Here is a 23,817-nt window from a genome sequence, read left to right on the forward strand (position 1 = left end):
CGCAAAAAATTCATATGAAATACCTGCACCATTTCGTGAAGTCTTAGAATTTTCACGAGTAGTTGGATTCTCCAACTTTGTTTTGGAATATCTTTTAGTTCACGAAAAATTACAATAAAAGAAAAATAATTAAAATAAATATAAATTTTAGAAAGCCATCTATCGAAATAAATCGAATTTACACCTCCCGCCATCATTTGATTGGTTAAAAAAATTAATATTCCTAATTGGCTGGCGTCAGAAAAAAATAGGTTTGTCTTCCGTAAATCACGCTATCGCCAGAGATCCGATGCAACCTGGAAAAGAGACAGTCTACGTCATCAGTCTAACGGTCCTTGTCCGACCTACTTTTTCTGAAACTAACATTAGAGTAAAACGTAATAAGACATAGTAATTTACAGTAAAACAGTCTTCTCTAATATTCTCAGTAGTTTGTAAAGCTTGAATTTCAATTTAATAAGTATTATTTAGTTCGGAAACATTAAAAATACATCATTAAGTAGGAAAATTACATAAAACTTTATTTTTTAGTATAATACAATTTACAAAATCAAAAGTTTGTATATCGTAATATTACGAAAAAACTAGATCGAAACATACAAGGTGAACTAATTAACTGAAATTCAGTTCATTATATAACTGCCGATAAGCTTGCCTTAATCGGTTTCCTCAAACAAACTTCAACAACTTTAATTAATCCTGTAAATATTTTAAGTGCCATTACTATTCGAATGATATATTATTATATCAAGCTAAATTTTACAAAATTTGTAACTGTGATTACAAATATAACTGAAAAATATTTTCGATATAAACACTAGGCCATAATAATCGAAACAAAATTGTTAAAGTATAAATTTTTCTAACATTTTCTGATCGAGTAATACGTAATAATACTTCTTTTATATTAGTCGTGCCATATTCTACTTTCTATATTTACATCCATTCATTTTCTTTGAATTACACTTCAAATGTAAAAAACTCTACCAACAAATGAATTTGCCAATAAAGGGACTACTTGCTAATTGAACTTTTTATTCTTCTTTGACGTTGTTTTATATAATAGGAGTAGATTTTATATAATCAGTAGAGATGCTAATTAACAATCTAAATACTAAAAACCACAAATTTTCGAAATTAGAAGTATATAGTTATATGCACAAATAAATTAGTAGTTCAATAATACATATTTTTGCTTATATCCAAGCATTATGTCCAAAGATCAGTTCTCGCTAATTGTAGAAAAATAAATTATTTTCAACTCTTCTTTCTGTAAAGCAGCATATTCTGAAACAAGTTCTAAATTCACAGTAAACTTTTCACCTTGTATCCATTAAAAACAATGCAAAATTTATCAATCCACGTAATAAAAATTTACCGCAGTGAACTTAGTGGGACATTTGAGGATGGACGGGACGTTTGAGGATCAATACATTTTGAGCTGTTGAAACTGAATGAAAAGCTAAATTCGGAGAAGTACTGTCAGCAATTGGATAATTTAAAAACAGCACTCCAAGAAAAGAGGCCGGCGATGTTCAATAGGAAGGACATCATACTGCTTCGTGATAATGCCAGGCCACATACTGCTTTGGGAACTCGTCAGAAACTCTCAGAGTTAGGCTGGGAAATTCTGCCACATCCACCACACTCCCTGGACCTAGCACCCTCCGATTACCACTTCTTTCTGTCCTTACAAAATTTTTTGCAGGGCAAAATGTTCAAAAACAAAGAAGATATCAAACAAGCACTGGTTCAATTTTTCGCCTCTAGGGATAAGGCATTTTTTAAAAATGGGATATAAAAATTGCCATCCTGCTGGCAAGATGTCATAAACAATGATGGAAGTTATATTATTCAATAAAGTTTATTCAAGGTATGGAAAATTTATTATTTCGTTTTATTCTAAAAACGAACAGAACATTCCGGTAGACCTAATATAAAAAAATCACTGCGCAAAATCTTTTACCAACTATACATCATGGGAGAACTTACAATGTCTCCTGCCATTGAAACTTTGCTGCTAAACACTAAAAATTTTATATAATTATTTTATTAATCTAGTCAAATTTAAATAATATAAAATGTCTGGACCAGTTTAATAAAGATTAGTAATCATTTGTTGTGAAACTGTGTTCTAATATATTTTTTTTTTTGACGTGTTGAACACGAGATCGTGTTCAACCAATTTGACTGATAAATGCACGGGTAAAAGAAATAAAAGAAATATTAATCTATTGCCACATAAATAGTTGTAATATTGATAAAAACAACACCAAAATTCTATACAAACAGAAAAACACATATAATAGAAAATTCAAAGAAAGTCTAGCCAATACTCAACTCAAAAAAATCGTATAAATAAAAAAGTAAGCATAAACATAAATAAAAAACTGGTTAAATATATTATAGATTAAAACTTTTAAAAATATTTTCATTTAAAATACCACCAGAGGGCTTAAATTCGTTTCAACCTTTGTAATTATTCTACGTCATTATGTAAATTTTGACCATTGCGAACAACCCAAACACCGCTTGATAGCAAAAAGTCAAAACTAAGCGAAAAAGTAGAAAAGATTATATTTGAGAAATTTGTCTAGAAATTCAAGTAAAAGAAGAATTTTATAAATTTATGCCAATACAAATGTCCCAATGGATGTACTTGAATGAACTTGGAAAACGTACTGTACATTCATCCTCTCTGATAGGAGAAAGAAGATAATAGATAGCAAGAATTTATTCTGCTAATACCGAATGTTTCATGTATTTTTAATATCGCTTTATTATTTTAAATAGATGTACAAGAATTTTACTATGTCTCTATATCCACCTCATTTTTCGGCTTTCTGATATACAAAGTCATCGTGTACAAGTGTCATATTGGTGGAAACTGGTACGTGTAGGTTATATACATGTGTTTTAAAATGTTTGTACAATTTACTTGTAAAAAATAACATTTTAATGCTGTATACACTATTTACTTATTTTAGTTGATTGATGAGGGGCAAAAAGCCTGAAACGTGTAAAAGATACCGTTTCAACTAGATAAAAATGGAAAAAAGTCACGTGATTGTTTAATAACACGATCTGGCTCGACTCGATTGTTTAATAACTCGATCTGGCACGATCATATCGACTTCTTTCGAAGAAATAATCATTTATTGTACAGTTTAAGTAAGCTGAAAATTATTCTGTTGTCTTTGATGAAATTTGTCAAAATTTATTAATTTGTACACAAACATTAAATTTTAAACATAATTCTTTATATTTCTTGGTGTTAACTTTTGGTCATGTGATCGTTTTATATTTCTCAACTTGGCAGAAGATTTCCTAGTGATCTTTCTGATATCTAATTTGCATATTTGTGATAGTACATTACTAATCTTTATTAAATAGATCTAGACATTTTATATTATTTAAATGTGACTGGATTTTGCGCAATAATCTTTTTTATATCTAATTTGCATAATTATAATTGTAAATTATTAAACTTTAAACAGATTTAGTTATTGCGTATTAATTAAATTCATCGGATTTCATGGAACAACTTTTTAAAACTTTATTTGGTTATTCTGGAATAATTGAACTTTTGCTCACGTAACATTGAACAGGAGCATTTGCAGATTATCCCATATGCATCAGTTCAGATTTCATACAGTGTGGATTTACTGTTTGTATGTTCTCATTATCTTTTGAAGTTCACTGCGATAAATTTTTATTACGCGGATCCATACATTTTGCATTGTTTTTAACAGATAAAAGGTAGAAATTTTATTGTGAATTTACAACTTGTTCCAGAATATGCTACTTTAAAGAAAGAAAAGTTAAAAATAATTTATTTTTCGACAATTAATGAGAACTGATCTTTGGACATAATTCTTGGATATAGGCAAAATTATGTATTATTGGACTACTAATTTATTTGTGCATGTAATTATGTACTTCTAATTTCGAAACGTTTATGTTTTTTAGTGTTTATAAGCGTGTTATTTAGACATGTCTATTGATTTAGTGCTATAACGTAGAACTACGTCAAAGTTCGATTGGAGGATTTTCGAAGAACTTATACTTTAAAAATTTGTTTTGATTATTATGGGTAGTGTTTATGTGTATAGCGTTGTACTGTAAATTACTTCTTTTTACTATGTTAGAGAAAATAGGTCACACATTGGATTGCGTTGGCTTTTTCAGACTGCAGCGGACCCTCTCGGTGAAGTGTGTTTTAGGGAAGTTATGCTTTTTTTTCTGATGCATGCCAATGATGAATATTATTTTTAAAATTAAATATCGGTCAATGACGATAACATATGTTATAAATGTGAAGATGAATATAAAAGTATTTCTACATTTTTTATTGTTTTGTTGTTTCTTACAGTTTAATTTATTTCAATTTATTATATGTAAAGTAACTTTATTTACCAAATGCTAATATTTTAAACCTTAATATTTGGGTGTATATTTGAAAAACGAATTTTAAAATTACATAAAAGATTTTCTTTTATTTGCAATGATTACGTTACTTCTACTGACAGTAGAACACAAGACGACCTCCACCCACTTCTCAGTCTGGGGGGAAAGGCCACCAGGCATCGTAGTTGTAAACATAACGGCCATTACGTCATCTACCATTACGGATGAAATTCCTTAACTGCCAATTATATTTTGTTGAATTTGATTTGTAGGTTGGAAAAAATCGTCATGACTTAAATGCCTAAAACTTTAAAAAATTATATAAAACTGAAAATAAATTCAAAACTTTTGAAAAAATCGTAACGAATGAAAAATCACAAAAGAATTTCATATACATTTTAGAAAAAGATTTTAGCCAAAAATTATTACGAAAAAAAATTAACATATAAAAGAATTATGTGACAATAAAGAAAGATTTTTTCTTTACTAGACGTAACTGTTTAAAAATTTTTTTTCCAAAAAGGAAATGAGAAAAACGCATGGAAAAATTCTTAAAAAATATCCCACGTTTCTTCTTCAAAACTGAGTGGTAGCGCCACATCTGACTGTTCCCCTGAAGAGGTTAATCTGGCCATTTCTTTTACATATGGGGCCGGATTTTCTAGCTGCCAGATTACTGAGAATAAATACAATGCACTCGATACAATGCTAAACACAATTAATGACATCTGTTGCCCTTCGGTTATGAGTTTACTTTTGGAACAACATGGTTAACTATTACTTTGTGCTGACATGCGATACTGTACACAGAAATAAGTTCAAAGTAAACGGATCAGTACAAGTTTTTCGTGATTGCTAATGACGGATTGTACAAACTTATTTGATATAAATTTTTCTTTTACATGTTTTTCTACACTGTAATTAAAACTACAGAATTATATAAAATCACAATGCCGAGCTGAATTTTTTAATCGTCCTTCTATTTAACATAAAATATTCGATATGCCAACCACCTTAAATTAGTACTGCTTTGCCCCTGTACATATTACTTTTTCGTTTGCAATGGAGTCCTGCTGGTCATCTATGTAACTCCTTTCAAGAGAGAAATTATAAAATAACATAAGTTCCAACTTTTATCACTTGTTTGTGTATAGTTAATCTGGCCCTCCCGCATGTCGACATTCCATATCTGGTCTACATGTACATATCTCTAATTACATTTTGGAGGTTAAGAACGACAGTGAAAATTTACTGATCTACAATCTTTTTAAATGACAGCCCAATAATGACCTTATATTTCATAGTTATAAAAACAGAGTTTTTCTAACAAACTTTTGCTTGAAAATGCAATTTTTGTTGTTAAAGTACATAAAGTTTTTACCTTCTCAAGGGTTGTTATGTGTAAAACTTTTCTATATTTCTCTTCCTGATATTCTTCTCCAAATATTATATTTTCTCTAATTGTTCCGTTGAATATCCATGCTTCTTGTGAAGAATAAGATATTTTTCCTTTCACTGATACTTTTCCAGAAATAACTGGAATCTCTCCTAATATTGACATTAATAAAGATGTCTAACGAGGGAAAAAACTTTGGATTAGTGAAGAGAAAAAATACTATTGTAATTATGATTTTAAACATTAATAGTAAATTATGTTATTTAACAAAAATAATGCTTTTAAAATATATAGTAATATTAGTAAAATTATGTGATATATTCCATTTAGTAAATAAATCCAATAGAACTACCTCTCCTCATGTAGCAGTATGTGTTTACTATATCACAGAAATTCAGTTAAAAAGTACGAATTTTTCACAATATCTAGCGATATCTACTATATTTTGGCAATTCAGTACATATCGCTGTCAGAGTTAAAATGTGACGTCACTTTAGGTGATCGAGACAGCATCACTTCTAAATAACAGCTGAATGAAAATCGGTTCTGTTATCTTACGAATTGATTTTCCGAATTTGTTTTGGGAATATTGATCAAAGCAGATTTGTGTAAGTACAAGTCAAAAAACTAATAGTGTTGCTGACATAGAAACAAGAAGCAAGCATTGTTAATTTTATTTGAGTGTATATCTGCTCGTTGTATACGTAAACTATATTTCTATGATAGAATGATTAAGGTACAGGTTTATGTCTTCCTTTTCAAAACCAACCTGTTTTTTTATGAGACTTCTTTACAGATTCATTCTCATCCTATCGAAATAACGTTCTACTGTACATGGCTAAGGTAACCAGAAAGCCGCTTTGCTAGAAATAAATAAATGTACTCCTATGGCGTGTGTGAAGAGTAGATTGCTCGTCTATAGAGAAAATGTGGAGAATTATGATGAGAAAGAAATTGCATAGCCTGTGAGTATAATGGGAAAACATTTAGAGGATATTCGTCTTCGCGATGATATCACAAAATAGTAATATGTCAAGTGATGAATTTGTCATTGACAACTTTTCGAATTCCACGTAACATTTATAACTTTCAGACATACATCAATGAAAATGTCATTGTTCTATTGCTTTGTTATTTAAAGTGTTCTAATGTGTTCACGTTTTACATATAATTTTTTAAATAAATAAATCATGTGGTCGACTTCTCCGTCACTGACTTGTATTTTAATTGTGTATAAGTATACACAATTATGTGACGTAATAAGCTTTTTGAATAAAAAATAAAAACGTACAGGTAAAATCAAAATTTTTAAATTTTAAAGTATATACTACAGTTTTATATACGAACAGTAAAAAGTAAAATCATCACCTTTCCTGATCCAACTGAACCAATAACAGCTAACATTTCTCCAGGTTGTACACTTAACGTAATCCCATTTAATGTTGATCCGGTTTTCTAACGGAAATATATTTGTAAAATACATAAAATTAAACAACGAAATTGCAATAAAAACGTTAATAAAATATTCTTTAAAGCATATTACATGAGGTTTCTTAATATCAGTAATTACTTCATGTTATATTTATTAAAAATATAATTTACAATTTTGACTGTAAAAAGCAATCATGTCCTAAAAATATAACAACATTACGCTATTATAAATAGAAATGCAAGTAAGAAATTTAGTAAACATGAAATGTAAAAATACGGAGAACAACAAATATCACAAAGAAAAACCTTTGACTTTCCTTTCTCCTTTCTGTCGTTGCACACCACCAGTAACAAGTAAAAAAATACTTGGGTGAACACAGCAACCCAAAACATGATGGATTTTTATCAGAAATTGAAACCAAATATTATATACATAGAAAAGATCATGTAATGTATAGAAAGTCATGTGTGAGAAGTCAAGCAAGGGGCCACCTACCAGTTTTCGTGTGTGAGATAAGCAGAGCGTCAAGGGTTACTCCTTGCTGACCATTTGCACTGCACGAGTTAGCGAAACCCAACTTGGATGTTGCTTCGGATGGCTAGGAGGGCAAAAAAGGAGTGGGGAGAGTGTGCGTCAGTAAGTGGACAGGTGTCCTTAAATTTACAGAAGACAGGTCTTGACAAATAAAACATTTATTCATTAACTAGATTAACAACAAAATTGGTTACAAGGCTATGCATCTAAGATACTACTCGATAAAATGCGATTATATGCGATTAAATATAAGTTTACAATTCTAATAAGGTCGGCTATGCCTAAAGCTTAATTCTGTCTTTGGGGGGAGTGAGTTTACAGAGTTATAACAATTACCTCTATGCGAGATCAGACTGTAAACTGAAGAATGGCGGTCATGTGTCTTCTCCAATGGGGTTCCATTTTTTGACACGAAGATCGACAGGCACAAGTTTCGCTTTTTTATACAATCGTCGTGGGAATGGAGCCACTTGATCATCCCTTGTTGACGATGACTTGCATTTTTTTCACACTTATGTGTCATCTGTCCCATCACTTGTTCATACACCCGGCGTTTAATTCTCTGTTTTTTTTATCGGAGTTATTTACACCTTCTTTTTTCCTGACAAGTGCGTTAAAATCGCGAATTTCACACCATTTGCCGCTTTCTTTAAAATTATACTTGTTAGTATAATTTTATTATTTGGAATTTTCTCTCTCTTTAACGTCGTTTCACCCGACATTGTCAATTTGCCATTAATTTCGGCACCGACATGCATTTGTTTATTCTAAACTTTACAAATGGGTTCCTGTCCTGACAATAAGAAAAATTTTTCCTAACGTAACAAATTCAACTGGTTCACGCGTAACATCTAAACTTTGGTTTTGGTGCCAATAGCATATCTGAAAGTGTCCCAGAGGCGGGTTGGTTGACCTACTGTTATAGTTCTTAGCGACGGAGGTGTCAGTTGTTAGTTGATGGTTGCTATGGAAAGCATTCGGACGTTGACCTTGTCATAACGTCGGTCATAACTCGATGCAGCTATTTTCTGCGGAATTGTTCTCACTGGATGCTGCACTTGTAGTGTTGACAGTCACAGTTCTCAAAGATCACCACAAATTTATTCCTAGGTTGCAGAAATGGGTGATGCAAATCTCTGTGTTACTAGACTCTCTCTCTCTCTCTCTCTCAAATTGTTTTTCAATTATAGCAAAAAATTTTTTGTGGCTGTCTAAAGCATGTGAAAAGATCTATTATCTTGCAGCGTGGCAAGATTCGCATCCTGCGTTATATCTAAATGAGCCTGTCTAAATTGCAACAATGTTGTCGTTGGACAGATGGGAAAAGGGATGCGACTTTGTCGCGGTGACTAAGATATTCTTACGGTAGATACGTCGGTTACTAATACTGGTCGTATCGGTTTATTTTCCATGGATGTGCACGGTCAAGGAAATTATAACTAACAAGGCTCGAATCCATCTTGCAAGGATGTTCAATTTGGTACAAACTGTTGTCTCTGAATGTTCGACAACTTTACCTTGACCTACTTCTTTCAATGTGTCTTCTCTGGACTCGGATATAGAGGGTTGTCCCGAATTAAGTTCGTTTTCTCCTGTTTCTATGTTGATTCATTTTACTTCCGTTTTGACATAACCACCTTGGTCACATTGTCTGTCCGTTACAGGGATCCTTGACCTGATAATTCGAATCATTTGTGAGTCCTGACTTTCTTCCATGTCGACTTTGGCGGCTGAGTGTCGAACTTCATTTTGATTTGATTTTAAAAAACAGAATATGTTCGCATCGTCTTGTCTAGTCATCGGTTGCCTTTTTCCTACGTCTTGTCTTTTTATAACTTTCTCCTACATCTTATCTTTTTAGGCTTTCTCCAGAAACAGAAATGACTTACTTTACCATTTGGGAAAACAACTCGTTCGTTGTCTCGATCGAGCATTCACTTCTCTTGCTCTAAAAGTGTTTGAAACCGCTTGGCCACTGATGGGCCCTAAAACAAGATGGCAATTCATGTAAAAATATGTTTTTTTGTTAAATAAATTTCTTTAATGTGTAAGGTATGAAATTTTATTTTACTTTTCTTTTATGTTAATAACTTAATGAGAGTTACCTTGAAACTTTTTTCCTAACTTAAGTTCGAGGGCCCCGAAATTTTTACCGCTTGGGGCCCCCACTCCAATGATCTGCCGCTGGAGTATGTATGTGATATTTTTTTTTTATTTTTTCAAAAGAGTTACTTTTTATTACAATTCTGCTGAATTAGAAACATCAAGTTTAAAAAAGTGTTTTTCATTTTGTAATTGATCTTCAAACTGTTTAATAAAACATATTCAGTATTACTTAACCTGTAAAAAGTTAGTTCAAAACCGCAAACTGGTCCTAGCAGTGCAAAAGATGATACAGAATAAGAGAAAAGTGACACTTCATCGGACGAGGAACTTAGTCAACAGACTAAAACGGCTAAATTGGGAACTTCTGAACGGACAACAAGCAAGTACAAAAAGCAGAAATTCAGAAAAAAGTAAACGGAAAACGCACGATTTTCTAAATGGTTAGCAGAATCAGATGGTAAATGTAAATGTAATTCTAAATTTAAAAGAATCTGATTTAGTGAAGCATTGTAAAAGTAATAAGCACCAACGAAATGCATCCGCTATTGCTCAAAGCGCAGATATTTCTCAGTCATTCTTTAAATTAAAATCTACAAGAAGGTTATTGCAGAATTACGGTACTCTTCATTAGTTGCTTCACATCATTTCGGTTTCCGATCTGTCGATCGCATTGTCGATGTTGGTCAAATTTGTTTTGATGATTCTGACACAGCAAAACAGATGAAATTAAAACAAAGTGTAAGAGTTTAATAGAAAACGTTTTTGCTGCCAATATAAGAGAAAATTTAAAAAATAATTTGCAAAATAAAAGAAATATCCGTTCTGTTAGACGAAAGCACAGATATTTCCAATCAACGTTTACTATGTATTTTTATTAATAAGCTGAAAACAAATTTTTTAGATATTGTCCGTGTTGATTCTGATAGTGCTTATTTAAAAAGTTTTGCGAGCATAGCAGGTAAACAAAAGTCAAATAGTAGGATATTGTTCAGACAATGCAAATGTAATGACGGGAGACGAAGAATCTTTTAAAACCCACTTGTTAGCCAATAATAATAATGTAATAATAAATTCCTGCATTTGTCACAGTGCGCACCTAGTACTGTTAGTGCCGCTGACGAGATACCATCGAATATTGAAAATTTACTGCAAAGTTTATATGCATATTTTTCTCGAAGTGTAAAGCGACAATCAATACTCTGATTTCCAGAATTATATGAAGAAGTCACAGCTTAAAATAATAAGTCCCAGCAAACCACGATGGCTAGCATTATCAAAATGTGTAGATTGTATAATAAATCGATGGAATATATTATTTGAAGTTTTTCGAGTCGCAGAATTTGAAGAAAAAATCAACAATATTAGTTTATTTTTATCAAATACAAAATCCATACGTTAAAGCTTATCTATTATTTTTTAAATATATATTACCTTTATTCAATGAGTTTAATGCCTTCTTCAAATCTGAAAAGTCTTTAATATCTCATCTTTACATAGAAAGTGTTCGTTTTATTAAAGTATTAGACTCTAATTTTATCAAACCAGAAGTATTATTGGCTTATGATGATCACATTAAAACTCTTAATGCATATAATCTGTTACGATATTGTCGCATGCTTGGATATCTATATTCTCAATTAATCTAATCGTTTAACAACATAACAGCTTTATTGTCAACTATAAAGGTTTCACCAGCTCTACATGAAAGGTAACAAGCACACCTCGTGCTCCAATGGTACAAAGGTGCCCTCTGGCGGAGATGTGCCCGCCGCCCTGCTATAGCCAAATTATAGCCACGACAGATTCCCTGCCTAATTTGGCCATGGATTGGGTGCGGCGTTCACATATACAAAAAATTGTCTTTGACGAACAGATTTAACTTCGGTCGGCTTAACGGTTTTGTGAAGGCGTCGGCTACGTTTTCTTCGGTCTTTATATGTTTAAGTTGAAATGTTCCTCCTTCTATCTGTTGACTTAGATATGATGCCAGTCTAATTAAATGGTTTGAGTTGTTACTCGTGTAGCCTGACTTTGCTATGGAGATCGCAGATTGGTTGTCACATAGCAATTGGATTATTCCCAATTTCCCAAACAGTTCTTCTAGAAAGAATTTTATCCAAATCCCTTTTTTGGCGCAGCTTCCTAGGGCGTATAGTTCAGCGTCGCAAGTCGAAAGAGGGGTAACGGGTTGCTGCTTCGAAGTCCAACTTAATATGTTCTTTCCTATCGAGTATACGTATCCCGTTATACTCTTTTCTGGGGGGGTTCTCCAGCTGGCGTCAGAGGGCCCTTGACATCTAGTCTGTCTGGTGTGAAGCGCAGTCCCGTCGATTGTGTTCCGTTCAGATATCTGAGTACGCCCTTTAATGCAGTCAGGTGAATATTTCTTGGATCTTTGGTATATTTTGAGAGCAGGGTTACTGCACACGCTATATCGGGTCTCGTGCGCGTTGCCAGGAACATCAACGAGCCTAGCATTTCTTGGTATAACTTCTGATCGCACGGTTTTGAGTCGTTATATTTTTCCAGTTTAACGTCTGGATCAAGTGGGGTACTTCTTGGCTTGCAGTCTTGCATTGAGTATTTCTCTAGTATGCACTTTACGTAATTTTGTTGTTTGATTACTACCTCTCCTTTTCCTTTTATTATTTCCATGCCTAGAATATTCTTCGTGTCTGGACTTTCTTTGACCTTGAATTTTCTTCGTAGTTTTTCTAGTAGTTCCTGTAAGATCTTCCTGTCAGTAGATATGTTATTATATCATCTACATGTATTCCCAGGATAACTTTTCTAGTGCCTAGTTTATAGATGTACACACACTTGTCAGTTTGAAAGTTCTTTGCGCCGATCTCCATTAGATATTTGTTGAGTGTTTGATACCAGATTCGGCCACTCTGCTTTAATCCATATATGGCTTGATTCAATTTGCATACTTGCCTTTGGATTTTCGTATTTTCTACGTATCCCTTGGGTTGTTCCATATATATTGTTTCGTCTAACCTTCCGTACAGATATGCCGTTTCTATGTCTAGGTGGTTGACGTCATAGTTGTGCATAGCAGCGTATATCAAAAGTCCTCTAAGGCTATCCGCTTTCATAACGGGTGAGAACGTCTCGTGGAAGTCAATTCCGTATTTTTGGAAGCATCCCGTGGCTACTAGTCTGGCCTTGTATTTTGTGCATGAGGTCAAGGGGTCGAGCTTGATGTTGTATACCCATTTGCATTTTAAGGGTTTTATTCCCTCTGGTAGGGTTACAGTTTCCCATACATTGTGAGCCTTTAATGATTGCATCTCTTTTTGCATGGCTTCAATCCATTTGTCCTTGCTCGGTAGGTTCATTGCTTCCTCGTAACTGTTCGGGATTATGACTTTGCTTTCTGATAACAGGACTCTGTTGTTGGGTCGATATGTTGGATCGTTTGTGTCCTCTGGTATGTCTTCTTCGACATCGGAGTCACTTAGAGATGGTTCATAGTAAAAATTTAGAGGTGGTCTAGGTCTTTTCCCTTTAATTGGAGAGTGGGTTTCCTCTATAGGTTCATTTTGGTCGTAATCTGTCTCGATTTCGTTATCAGGATTTGCGACTTCTGTATCTTCTATGTCCTGAGCTGTAGAAGTTGAATCGATGCCCTGCCTCTCTATATCGACTAGGGCAGTGATTCTCAAAGTGGGGGTCGTGAAAAATATTTGGGGGGTCGCTGAAAAATTGATGCCAGATCAATTTTTTCAAATATTTTATAAATTTACTATGGATTCATGTTTAGAAATAATAGAAATAAAAATATATAAAATAATTTTTACTTAAATAAATTGCACATATAAATAATAAAAATAATATAAATATTTAAATACGAGCCTAACCCCTCCCTCCGGGATGTTTTTTGACACATACTTATTCTTCGGGGGTCCTTTGAAATTTTTAAGTGCAGAAGGGGGGTCGCGGTCCAAAACGTTTGAGAAACACTCGACTAGGGTATAGTCCTGCGTTGGATTCGCTTGTTTTTGGAGGTCTTTGCCCCTTTGGTTTTCTAGAAATTTTACATCACGTGACTCGATTACGGTCGTAGTGGTAGGGTCGAATATTCGGTAGGCTTTCCTACAGGATGAGTATCCCACAAAGATTCCTAGTTCCGCCTTTGAGTCAAGTTTACTTCTCTTCATCTTGGGAATCCAATAATATGCTTTACAGCCGAATACTTTCAAGTGTCCTACAGTGGGTTTTCTTCCAGAGAACAATTCCTCGGGGGTCCTCTTCATGTCGTTCTGGGTGGGTGTCCGGTTGCGTACATAAGTGAAGCAATTCATTGCCTCAGCCCAGAAGTTTTTTGGCAGTTCCGCTTCTATTAGTAGCGCTGTGGTACCCTCGATAAGAGTTCTGTTAGCCTTTTCTGCCACGCCGTTTTGAGCAGGGGAGTAGTAATTAGTCAGATGATGGTTAATACCTTTATCCTTTAAAAACGTCTTTAGGTTTTCGTTAAGGAATTCTCCCCCGTTATCAGATCTGATTTGTTTGACCTTTCTCGAAGTTGCGTTTTCGACGTTTTTTATGAAGTCTATGATTTCTTCCGGCGTTTCGGATTTGGCTCTTAAGAATTTGGTAAAAACTTTTCTTGAGTAATCGTCCACAATGGTGAGTACGTACTTTGCTCCTCCCATTGATTCATCTCTAAAGGGTCCGACTAAGTCAAGATGTAGGAGATCGAGAGGATTTTTTGATTGTTTTGTGATCACTGGCTTAAAGGGCTTCCTGGTGAACTTCGCTCGAATGCAGGTATCGCATACAGGTGTGTTGGATTGTGGTACGAGTGGAAATTTGTGTACCATCTCGTTCTTGGCTAAAATGTTCATGTAATTTCCGTTGATATGGCAGAGACGCTTATGCCAGGTCTCCCAGTCATTATGGTGGGATTTCATACTGTATTCATGGCTGGGGGTCCTGAGTCTAACAGTGTATAGGTCTTTCCACTTCTTGCCCAATGTGATGACATTTCCTCTTTCGTCAAGTATTTTACAGTTCTCAGCGTCGAAGATTATCTTGATTCCCTCCTTTGCCAGTTTGTTTACAGAAAATTGTTGCTCAGATCTGGGGTGTATAGTACGTCTTCAAGAAGTAATCTATTAGAGTTTTCGTCTCTTATTTCTGCGACTCCTATGCCTTCTGAGTATATGACATTATTATCGGCCATGGTGATTGTTTTTCTGTCTTCACTCATGTTCTCTAACCATTGGCGATTTGGGGTCATGTGACTGGTCGCCCCACTGTCTATGATCCAGCATGTATCTGGCTCACCGTTTGTGTTTAAAGTCATTAATCTCTGTCGGTTGTTATCCTCGTTAGCTGATTTTTTCTTTCTCTGTCGGTTATCGTCCTCTCTAGCTGAGTTTTCCCAAGCTATTTTAGAAGTTTTGAAATTTGATCTTCGGTTATCGAGATCGAAATAGTTATCTCGTTTGTCTCTATTCCTTGCTTCGTTAATCGGGTTCGACCAACATTCAATTGCCTTGTGATTTGGTTTACGGCAGATGTAGCATAGCACTTTCCTTGTTCGAGATTTTCTTTGTGCATTGTCTTTTGGGGTTTTATAATTCGGTAGGTGACATGCTCTGTAGGCTGCGAGGTTTTCCCTCTGTTCGGGCCCATTTCTTTCTTCATATCTTTCAAAGGTTTTTCTCACATCGGAGATCTTGGGGTCCTTTAAGTTGTCGAATTGCATGGCTGTTAGGTTGTACTTTTGCGGTAAACCTTTCAATAGTGCGGTGATGAATTCGTCGTCTTCTATTTGAGCTCCCATTATCCTAGCACTCTCTAGAAGTTTTTCTCCTCTTAGTAGATAATCTCTCCATGTCTCGTCACGATTCATTACTAATCTCGCCACATTGTTTCTGGCCTCTATCGCTTGTTTCCTTAGGTCCCCTTCATATCTTTCTCTTAAGTGGTTCCAAATTTGTTTTGCCGTTCTACACGTTAAGATAAGGGCCACTTGTGTGTCATCCATCGCGCATGTTAAAATGCCTCTGGCCTGTGAGTCCGTGTTTTTCCATTTTCGCCTCTTCGGCGGGATCCGTAGGTGGGTCGTCTATTAACAATTTCCCAGATCTCTACTTTCTAGGATGGCCATTATACGGTACTTCCAGCTTGTGAAATTGTTACCCGTAAACTTCGGTAACTGACCATGTCCTATTTCGGCCATTCTATTCGTTATAAAGGTTCGGTTTCTAAGAATAGCAAATTTAGGCTTACCGTGGCTGGTCGTTCAATCCAGTTGCATCAACGCTGGAATTTTCTTCCTGGGCCCATAACCCTTTGTTACGTTATTGTCGCATGCTTGGATATCTATATTCTCAATTAATCTAATCGTTTAACAACATAACAGCTTTATTGTCAACTATAAAGGTTTCACCAGCTCTACGTGAAAGGTAACAAGCACACCTCGTGCTCCAATGGTACAAAGGCGCCCTCTGGCGAAGATGTGCCCGCCGCCCTCCTATAGCCAAATTATAGCCACGACATAATCCACATAATCTATTGCCTATCGAAAAAATTTATGTTGGGATAACCACGAGAACACTGATTAATGATTTAAGTAAAACGGACAACGAATTATTTATTTTGAAATGTCTAAAGTTTTACCAAAAAGCAGTTAGTGAAGCGTTTAAAAGATTTCCAATTAGAAACCATTTTTATAAACATTTCGATTTTTTGAATAAAAACAATATTTTTAATGCCAATAAAATGTGCAATTTAAAACCAATTACTGAAATTATGAAAATTGACATTAATGTCGACACACTTGCGAATGAATGAATGAAAAAATTACTGTTTATTTAAAATTTGATGAAGACCCTGATAATGCTTGTGATATACGGACCCAAATAGCAAAAATTAAAAATTTCTACGATGTGTATTTGTTTAAAAACATTGTTCAAGTGGCACAAAGTGCCTTCATTATTCCGCATGGAAACGCTGATGTGTAACGTGTATTTTTAATGTTGGCTGGTCTTAAAACCAAAAAAAGAAATCGACTTGGAGTTAATTTAATTTCGGCATTGTTAAGAATTGAAATTGAGTTACATAATACAAATTCGTGTTGTACTAATTACGAAATTACTCAAGAACATTTTTAAATTTTTAATCAACAAAACTATGTATTGATTTAGAATAAGAGAGGCTGACATTGACAAACCGTTGTCAAAAAGACAGAAGCAACTCTGATTTAAGTCTGTTTTAAAACCTATTATTGTTTTCGTTTTTTCATTTTTGTTATATATGTATTATAATTATATATTGTTCGTGTTGTTAACAATTCAATTACTTTTGTTAATTGTTTTTTAACACAACTATTATGTGTACAACTTTTCTTGTATTGTATCAATAAATTTGTTTTGTAATACAGCCTTTAGACAATTTGAAAATTTGTTGTTTATTGAGTAGTACCAAAGTAGCAACTTTTCAAAATATCTATGGCAAATTCAAAAACTTTTATTTACGAAAAGTTGGGAACACTGCCCTAACATTGATTATGAGACTAAAATCGCTGATAAAGATGTAAAATGCATGTCTCAATAAGCTATGACATCTTTTAATAAGTCATAAGCAACATAGAAGTTAACCATTGCCAATGAGTTAGTGATTACTGCAAAAGGTGTCTTGACTGTCGTTGTTCTGACGTTTAGCGCCATCTTAGAATAATTTTTTCTCTTGGCAAAAGTAAACTGTCACAAATGGCAGTTTCAAAAGATTGTAATAGCATTGAAAAATTAAATGATAAAAATTATTCAATATGTAAGTTTCGGTTGGAGATGCTATTAATTAAAGAAAATTTATATGATGCACTATTTGGCATTAATTAACCTGAAAAACCAGACAATGCATACTATGAGCGTGATTGTATTGCTACAGCATTAATGATTTGAAAAACTCTGTGACTCGAAGCCTTGCCGCGTAGCCTGAAAATGCTGATAATAATGGGACAAAACTTCCTGTTAAACTGAGGGTGGCTCCTCGTGGATTTTCTTCCATTTTTTAAATTTATTTTGTGCTAGAGTAACCTAGCCTAAACTTTGCAAAACTTGTCTCTTGCAGACAACCTCTTTGGGCGGACAAACCTGTCGAATGCCTATATGTTGGCTTCAGCCCACTCCTTACACCAAATAGTTAGAAATCGTGGGTAAGGGGTTAAACCTTTCTGACCACTTAATCGGCAACAGTCTGCAAAGACCACCCACACTGTTGTTTCGGATGGCTTTCTGTCACGTGGCGAGGTAGGTGAGCAAGTTGACAGGCGTCGATGATTTCGAGTGACAGGAGACAGGTTTAACATATAAACAAAGCATTTATTATATAACTAACTATTAAAATACAAAAGTTACTATAAGTTGAATACATGTATTGCTAATTACGATTAATTAGGCGATTATACAGGCAAACCTTTCTCAACAGGGTTTAATCTAACAGCTAGGCCTATATTCGAGAAAGAGAGAGATCGCTGGGTTTGAAATATTTTCCTGTAGGTGATAATGATGACTACGTGCGTCGATTAAGTTCTGTGTGGAAGATCCACTGGCTTCCCTACCGGAAACTTCTCCTTTGATTTAGTTGGTAGATGTGCTATTTTAGGTTTCTCCAAGTATAACTTCTGAGTGATCGCCCTGAGCTTCCAGTGTTTTCGCTCTTTTATACAATTGTCATGGGAAAGGAGCCACGTGATCGTCTCTTGTTGACGATGACTTGCATTTTCTAACACTTATGTGTCATCTTTCCCATTGACTTGTTGATACACCTAATGACTTCCAGTTTAGTACTCCGTTTTTGCTATTGCAGTTATTTACACCTTTCCCCCCTGACAACTGCGTTAAAATCGCGGATGTGACATAGATCGCGGTAATATAAGATATGTAATTGTAAAATAAACGGGTATATTAGTATCATGCCGAAATTTAAAAAATCTTAGATATATTTACTCACATTATTCCACGTAGCCATAACATTTTCCATCCATATCCCACATTCATTTAGTTTTGTCCCTTCATCTGCAATTTCGTTTGAATTATTATCCTTTTCTTGAAGTAGAAGAAATTCCTACGTAAAACAATCAAATATTACTATCAATAATAAAAAGATGTTCCATAAAATGCTATTTTAAAATATTTATTAATAAATTATTGTAACATTTAACCTGTCGTCACGCGCGCGTGCAGTCAAATAGAAATTACATGCCCTGGGTCGATTCGGCACCAATTTAAAAAATTAATTAATGAAAATTTGGCGTCGAAAAACGGGTATTTTTACTTTAATCCAGTTTATTAATATGTTTGTAATCGAATTCAGTCAAAAATTTTAATTTCTTTATAGTTTATTGACGATTTTAATTTTTTAATATTAGAAGGTAATTGGCATAAGTTACAAAGTGTCGTGTTTCATCTTCGCTCCCGTTCAAGTTTATTGTTCTAGACACGCGCCGATGTTTGTTTTTACTTCTACTAATGATTAGGCTTTTATTTCATCCTCGTCCATTTTGGTTACAGAAGATGGGGAGACGGGCATCACGTGTCGCTTACTTCACATTTCGCCACAGAAATTTCCTTACTTTGAAAGTTTTATTTGTTTTCTGGATTTTAGTTATTATTGACTTTTTTTTTTTGGTGGATTCTCATGTTTATGTGTGTTCTAAAGTTGCAGGTATTTTTATATTAAGTTTTACGCATTTTTATTATTTTTTTCGCTTTTTATATATAAATAATCTCATGCAAAAGCAAGAGCATCTGAAAGGCAAGCAAAACTAAATTTACAGTACATGTATTCTATTTAGAATTAAATTTGTGTAAATTTATTATTTTGTGAATATATTTCAACGTAGTATAAATATGGAATTGAGTTGATAACATAATCGAACAAGCCAAGGCAGCTTATTGCCACGAAATTCGTGGCCGTCAAAGGCAAATAATTGTTCTCAAAAACTTTGAAAAGCTAAATGCTTGTAATGAAAGTCACTTTGCGTGCATGAGCGAAACCCTGGGGCCTTTCAGGCTACCGAGCTGTCTCGAATCTGTAAAATCATAATTGTGACTTATATCAACGTTCTGTCTGTTTCTTTTCTCCGTTATCACCAGGCTATGAGTCACGTAATTGTTAAATGGGAAATCTACAACGGAAAAGTGATGAATCGAAAAAAGTACCATGCACGCGCATTATGAAGTATGCATGCATATGCATACGTGGACTAGAGCGCTAGAGGAAAGAGAAAGGGAAGAGCAAAGACGAGCGATTAAAAAGAAGAATAGGCAGGGTCAGACCCTCAGATGTGCGACGATTCTCGAACGAATAGGTGTGTACGTGTGCTGATCTTTGTAATTATAAATTGTGAATACATGTGGCTAATATTATTTAGTTTTATATTTTGTGTTCACAGTTATAAATGAATATAAACAAACAACACTAACCCGATAATATTAAATGTAAATATTAAAATAATTAATTTACTGTGTTTTTGTTATTTCTTACTCCTGTTTTTAGGTATTCGGTATTCGGCCGAATAGCGAAAAATAGGCCGAATAGGTCGAATACCAAATAGTAACCGAATATTCGCTGCATCACTACTAATTACTCTTACAGATCTATAACAATTTATCTGCACTGTCTGCCAGAAAAGTATATACAAACTGCAGATTAGATTATATCAATACTTCATTTACTATATCTACATATACGGCATGTATTATATTACATATATTGCTATAAAATAAAAACCAGAAAGTAACAATATGTAAACAATAAAATAAAAATGTGATTTGAAATTTTTATTTCATTTCTAATTATCGTGTGGAAATCAAGATGTGTACGGTACATCAGTCAAATGGACAAATAATGGATTATTTTTCTTTCAGATAAAGTGTAATAAAGTAAAAAGTGAAAATTTCATAAACAGTATTTCTCATGTAGGCAGATATAAATACTATTGATGTAACGAATATTCGGTTACTACCCGGTATTCGGCCTATTTTTCACTATTCGGCCGAATACCGAATATTTAATTACTATTCGGTATTGATTCAATACGTCATTGTCCCTATATATTATAGTTTTTAAAAATATATTAGACAGCATTCGATTATATACTATGATATGTTAATTAGGGCTAACAAAAAGCAACTCAAAAGCGTAGTATTTTTTAAAGTCAATAAATAACAGCTTTTATTTGAATAGTTTGCTCATTTAATTTCTAAGTAACAATTAATTAATTTATTTAATTAATTGTTACTTGTAATTTATTTACATAAAAATAAATTAATAATTTATTTTTATGTAAATTTAATATACTGTGTATCTTCTGTTTCAAAATTATACAATTGCCCCAGATACAATAAATATTTACAAAATAACTATCAGATGAGCATGGCATTGCCCGAACAAAAAATAACAACAAAGGTTAAGATTATCAGATTATTTGGTACTTCTAATCCTTCTATTACATTATATTATCGTATTTCATCTATATTTACAAACGTTTATCACACCGAGGATCCAATCTAACACATTTAAATTTTCTTTTTTAAATTGCGTGCAGTAGAAGAATAAAAGGGTATACTATAGATTACTCCCTATGGAATTTCGTGTGTTTGTGTATATATCTGAACTCAGGGGACCGAGACGAGTTCAACGATACTCTACTTTTGGACCGGAGACGAAAAATAAAAAAGTTATCATACTTTTTTCCGGCGATCGCGCGACGATCGGAAGTCGCGTCGCTCTCTCCGCTCTCGTATCGCGTGTTTAACGCTCCGGGTGATGACCGTAGTCCGACGTCACGGTTTGCAGACTTTACCGCAAGATGGCAATACTAGCAACTACGGTGCCGTCTGCACGAGAGCATTAAAAAAGTATGGTAACTTAAAAAGTGTGATAACTTTTTTATTTTTCGTCTCCGGTCCAAAAGTAGGGTACCGTTGAACTCGTCTCGGTCCCCTGAGATCAAATATATAATCAAACTCCTGAAATTCCATAGGGAGTAATCTATAGTACACCCTAATAAAAAACTCTTTAATAAGATAATTTTTGTAGTTATATAAATCAAACACTATAATATAACGAACACTAAAACGAAAACTATAGAAATAGTCTGGTTATTTTAGTCCACCATTGTCGCGTTTATCGCGATAATCAGATAGTACAAAATTGCACAATCTCATTGTTCAGGTAAAAACAAATTGGAAATATTTTTTAAAATTTAAGATATATCTTTTCCTAATGTAAACTCTAAGAATCTGTACCACTCGCAGCCGAATATCAAATGGTAATATGCCAATCAATCAAATTTCGCGAAAAACGAATCATATATTTACACTCGGCACCCTCAAAAATCACATTAAACATATTTAATGTTCACCTGTATCATATTATTATACAATTTTCCTATTCGAATGCCATCATATCGCTCGTCTGATAGAAATAATACTGTTGTGGAAGGAGATCGAAGTAATTCGACCAAAAGTAGTCGTTGACTTCCCGGAAGAGAGAATGATCAACGGCTATTAATTAATAGTGTTGTACTAGTAATAATTGAAAAGTGATCCGTGTTAGATGGGTTGTGATAGCCACGCACGTGATTGAAGTTTTAACCTTAAGGTTAGAAAGACTTTATATGATTTGTTTAAATATAAAAAAATGCGATAATAATTATCTTCATATGATAACAAAGTGTTTACATCTTTGCAACCGTCTGTTCTAACTACGTGTGAAGGATGTTCTCGTTAATATCGCGTTTATAGAATATTATCAGGCTGCAATTTGAAAAAAATTATAAATCAATAAATTCCGACTGATGTCCCTTGTCTATCTGTGTGCCCGTCTGTCCTTCTTTAAACTCGAAAAAGTTGTTAGCTAGACGAAAATGTAGACCAAATATGTGTCGATCAAAAGACCCAGATTAATTATATATGCACTTCCAATGTAAACCGAAAGTCACGTTACATCGATTCAAAATTTTTCATTAAACAGTTAGCTAGATGACCGTCACGACTCTACTGCTAACAGGAAAACTATGAAGTACAGGAGCGAGACAGCATTAAAAAAATTGAGAACATTGTGACAAAAAGTTGCAGCCTGTCATTGTGACGATGTCAAATAAATAATCGCTCGTTAAAATCAGTCTAATTTATTTAGTTACGGCAACGCGCCAGGTGAGCTATGTCCTGAGGAAGATGCATTCCGGGAAGTCTTTTTTTAGAAGCTGGACTCTATTTAGGTGTTACTAACGTGAAAAAAACACGGAAAACTCCAGCTCATTAGCCATGCCCAAACCCTCCGACTAACAAACTACCAGAATTCGGTGGTTTTGTCCACTTAACTACTGGAGGGCGCTTATTAAAATTCAGAAAGTACCGTTTAGAAATGAAAAAAACCAGAGTTGTTACATATGGAAAATATTTTTTGATTGCCCTCGGTCAACAACACTACCAAGAAATGACGTAAAATAAGTCAGTTAAGTTAGAAACCTGAGGCAGGCCTTGGTGAAGGCCGAAAGCGTTCGGAAGTTGCAGTAAAGTTCTGTTACTTATCGAAAAGGTTTTGTTTTGAATTTAAATAAGACGAATTCGTACTTACGGGCGTTTTCTTTATTATTAATTATATTTTAAAATATTTTCTTGCAATTTAAATTTAAGAAACTGTAATTGCTGATTTACGTTCGATTCAAGCATTCCATTTGCTTTGCTCATTCAGAAGGCAGCGCAATCTATTGGCGCTACGAGTAAATCAGCAAATAGAATGGAGATGTTTGTTTGTTAAGTTATGACAACGCAACACTTGAGCGATCTGCCTAAGGGCATGCCTTCCGGAAAGTCTTTTAAGGGAAACTGACCCTTATTTATTCGTTACAGACGTGGAAAAAACCCGGAAAACTCCACGTGACCAGCGTGTCCTAGCAAGGCGCGAACTCACGGAG

At 34.0% G+C, this 23,817-nt stretch overlaps 1 protein-coding gene across 1 annotated transcript in view; it reads right to left on the reverse strand.

Moving 5' to 3' along the window:
* Positions 1-23,817, reverse strand: part of LOC136969030 (ATP-binding cassette sub-family C member 4-like) — a 44,977-nt gene that overhangs the window by 18,445 nt on the left and 2,715 nt on the right. Inside the window, exons 5-7 of the mRNA XM_067263101.1 lie at positions 18,843-18,956; positions 7,172-7,258; positions 5,789-5,980 (exon numbers count right to left, since the gene is read on the reverse strand). Of these exons, the coding sequence (XP_067119202.1) occupies positions 5,789-5,980; positions 7,172-7,258; positions 18,843-18,956 (393 nt within the window). The remainder of the gene's footprint in view (positions 1-5,788; positions 5,981-7,171; positions 7,259-18,842; positions 18,957-23,817) is intronic.

Source organism: Centruroides vittatus, unplaced genomic scaffold (assembly GCF_030686945.1).
Source record: "Centruroides vittatus isolate TY-2023 unplaced genomic scaffold, ASM3068694v2 contig_1695, whole genome shotgun sequence".
Taxonomy (NCBI): domain Eukaryota; kingdom Metazoa; phylum Arthropoda; class Arachnida; order Scorpiones; family Buthidae; genus Centruroides; species Centruroides vittatus.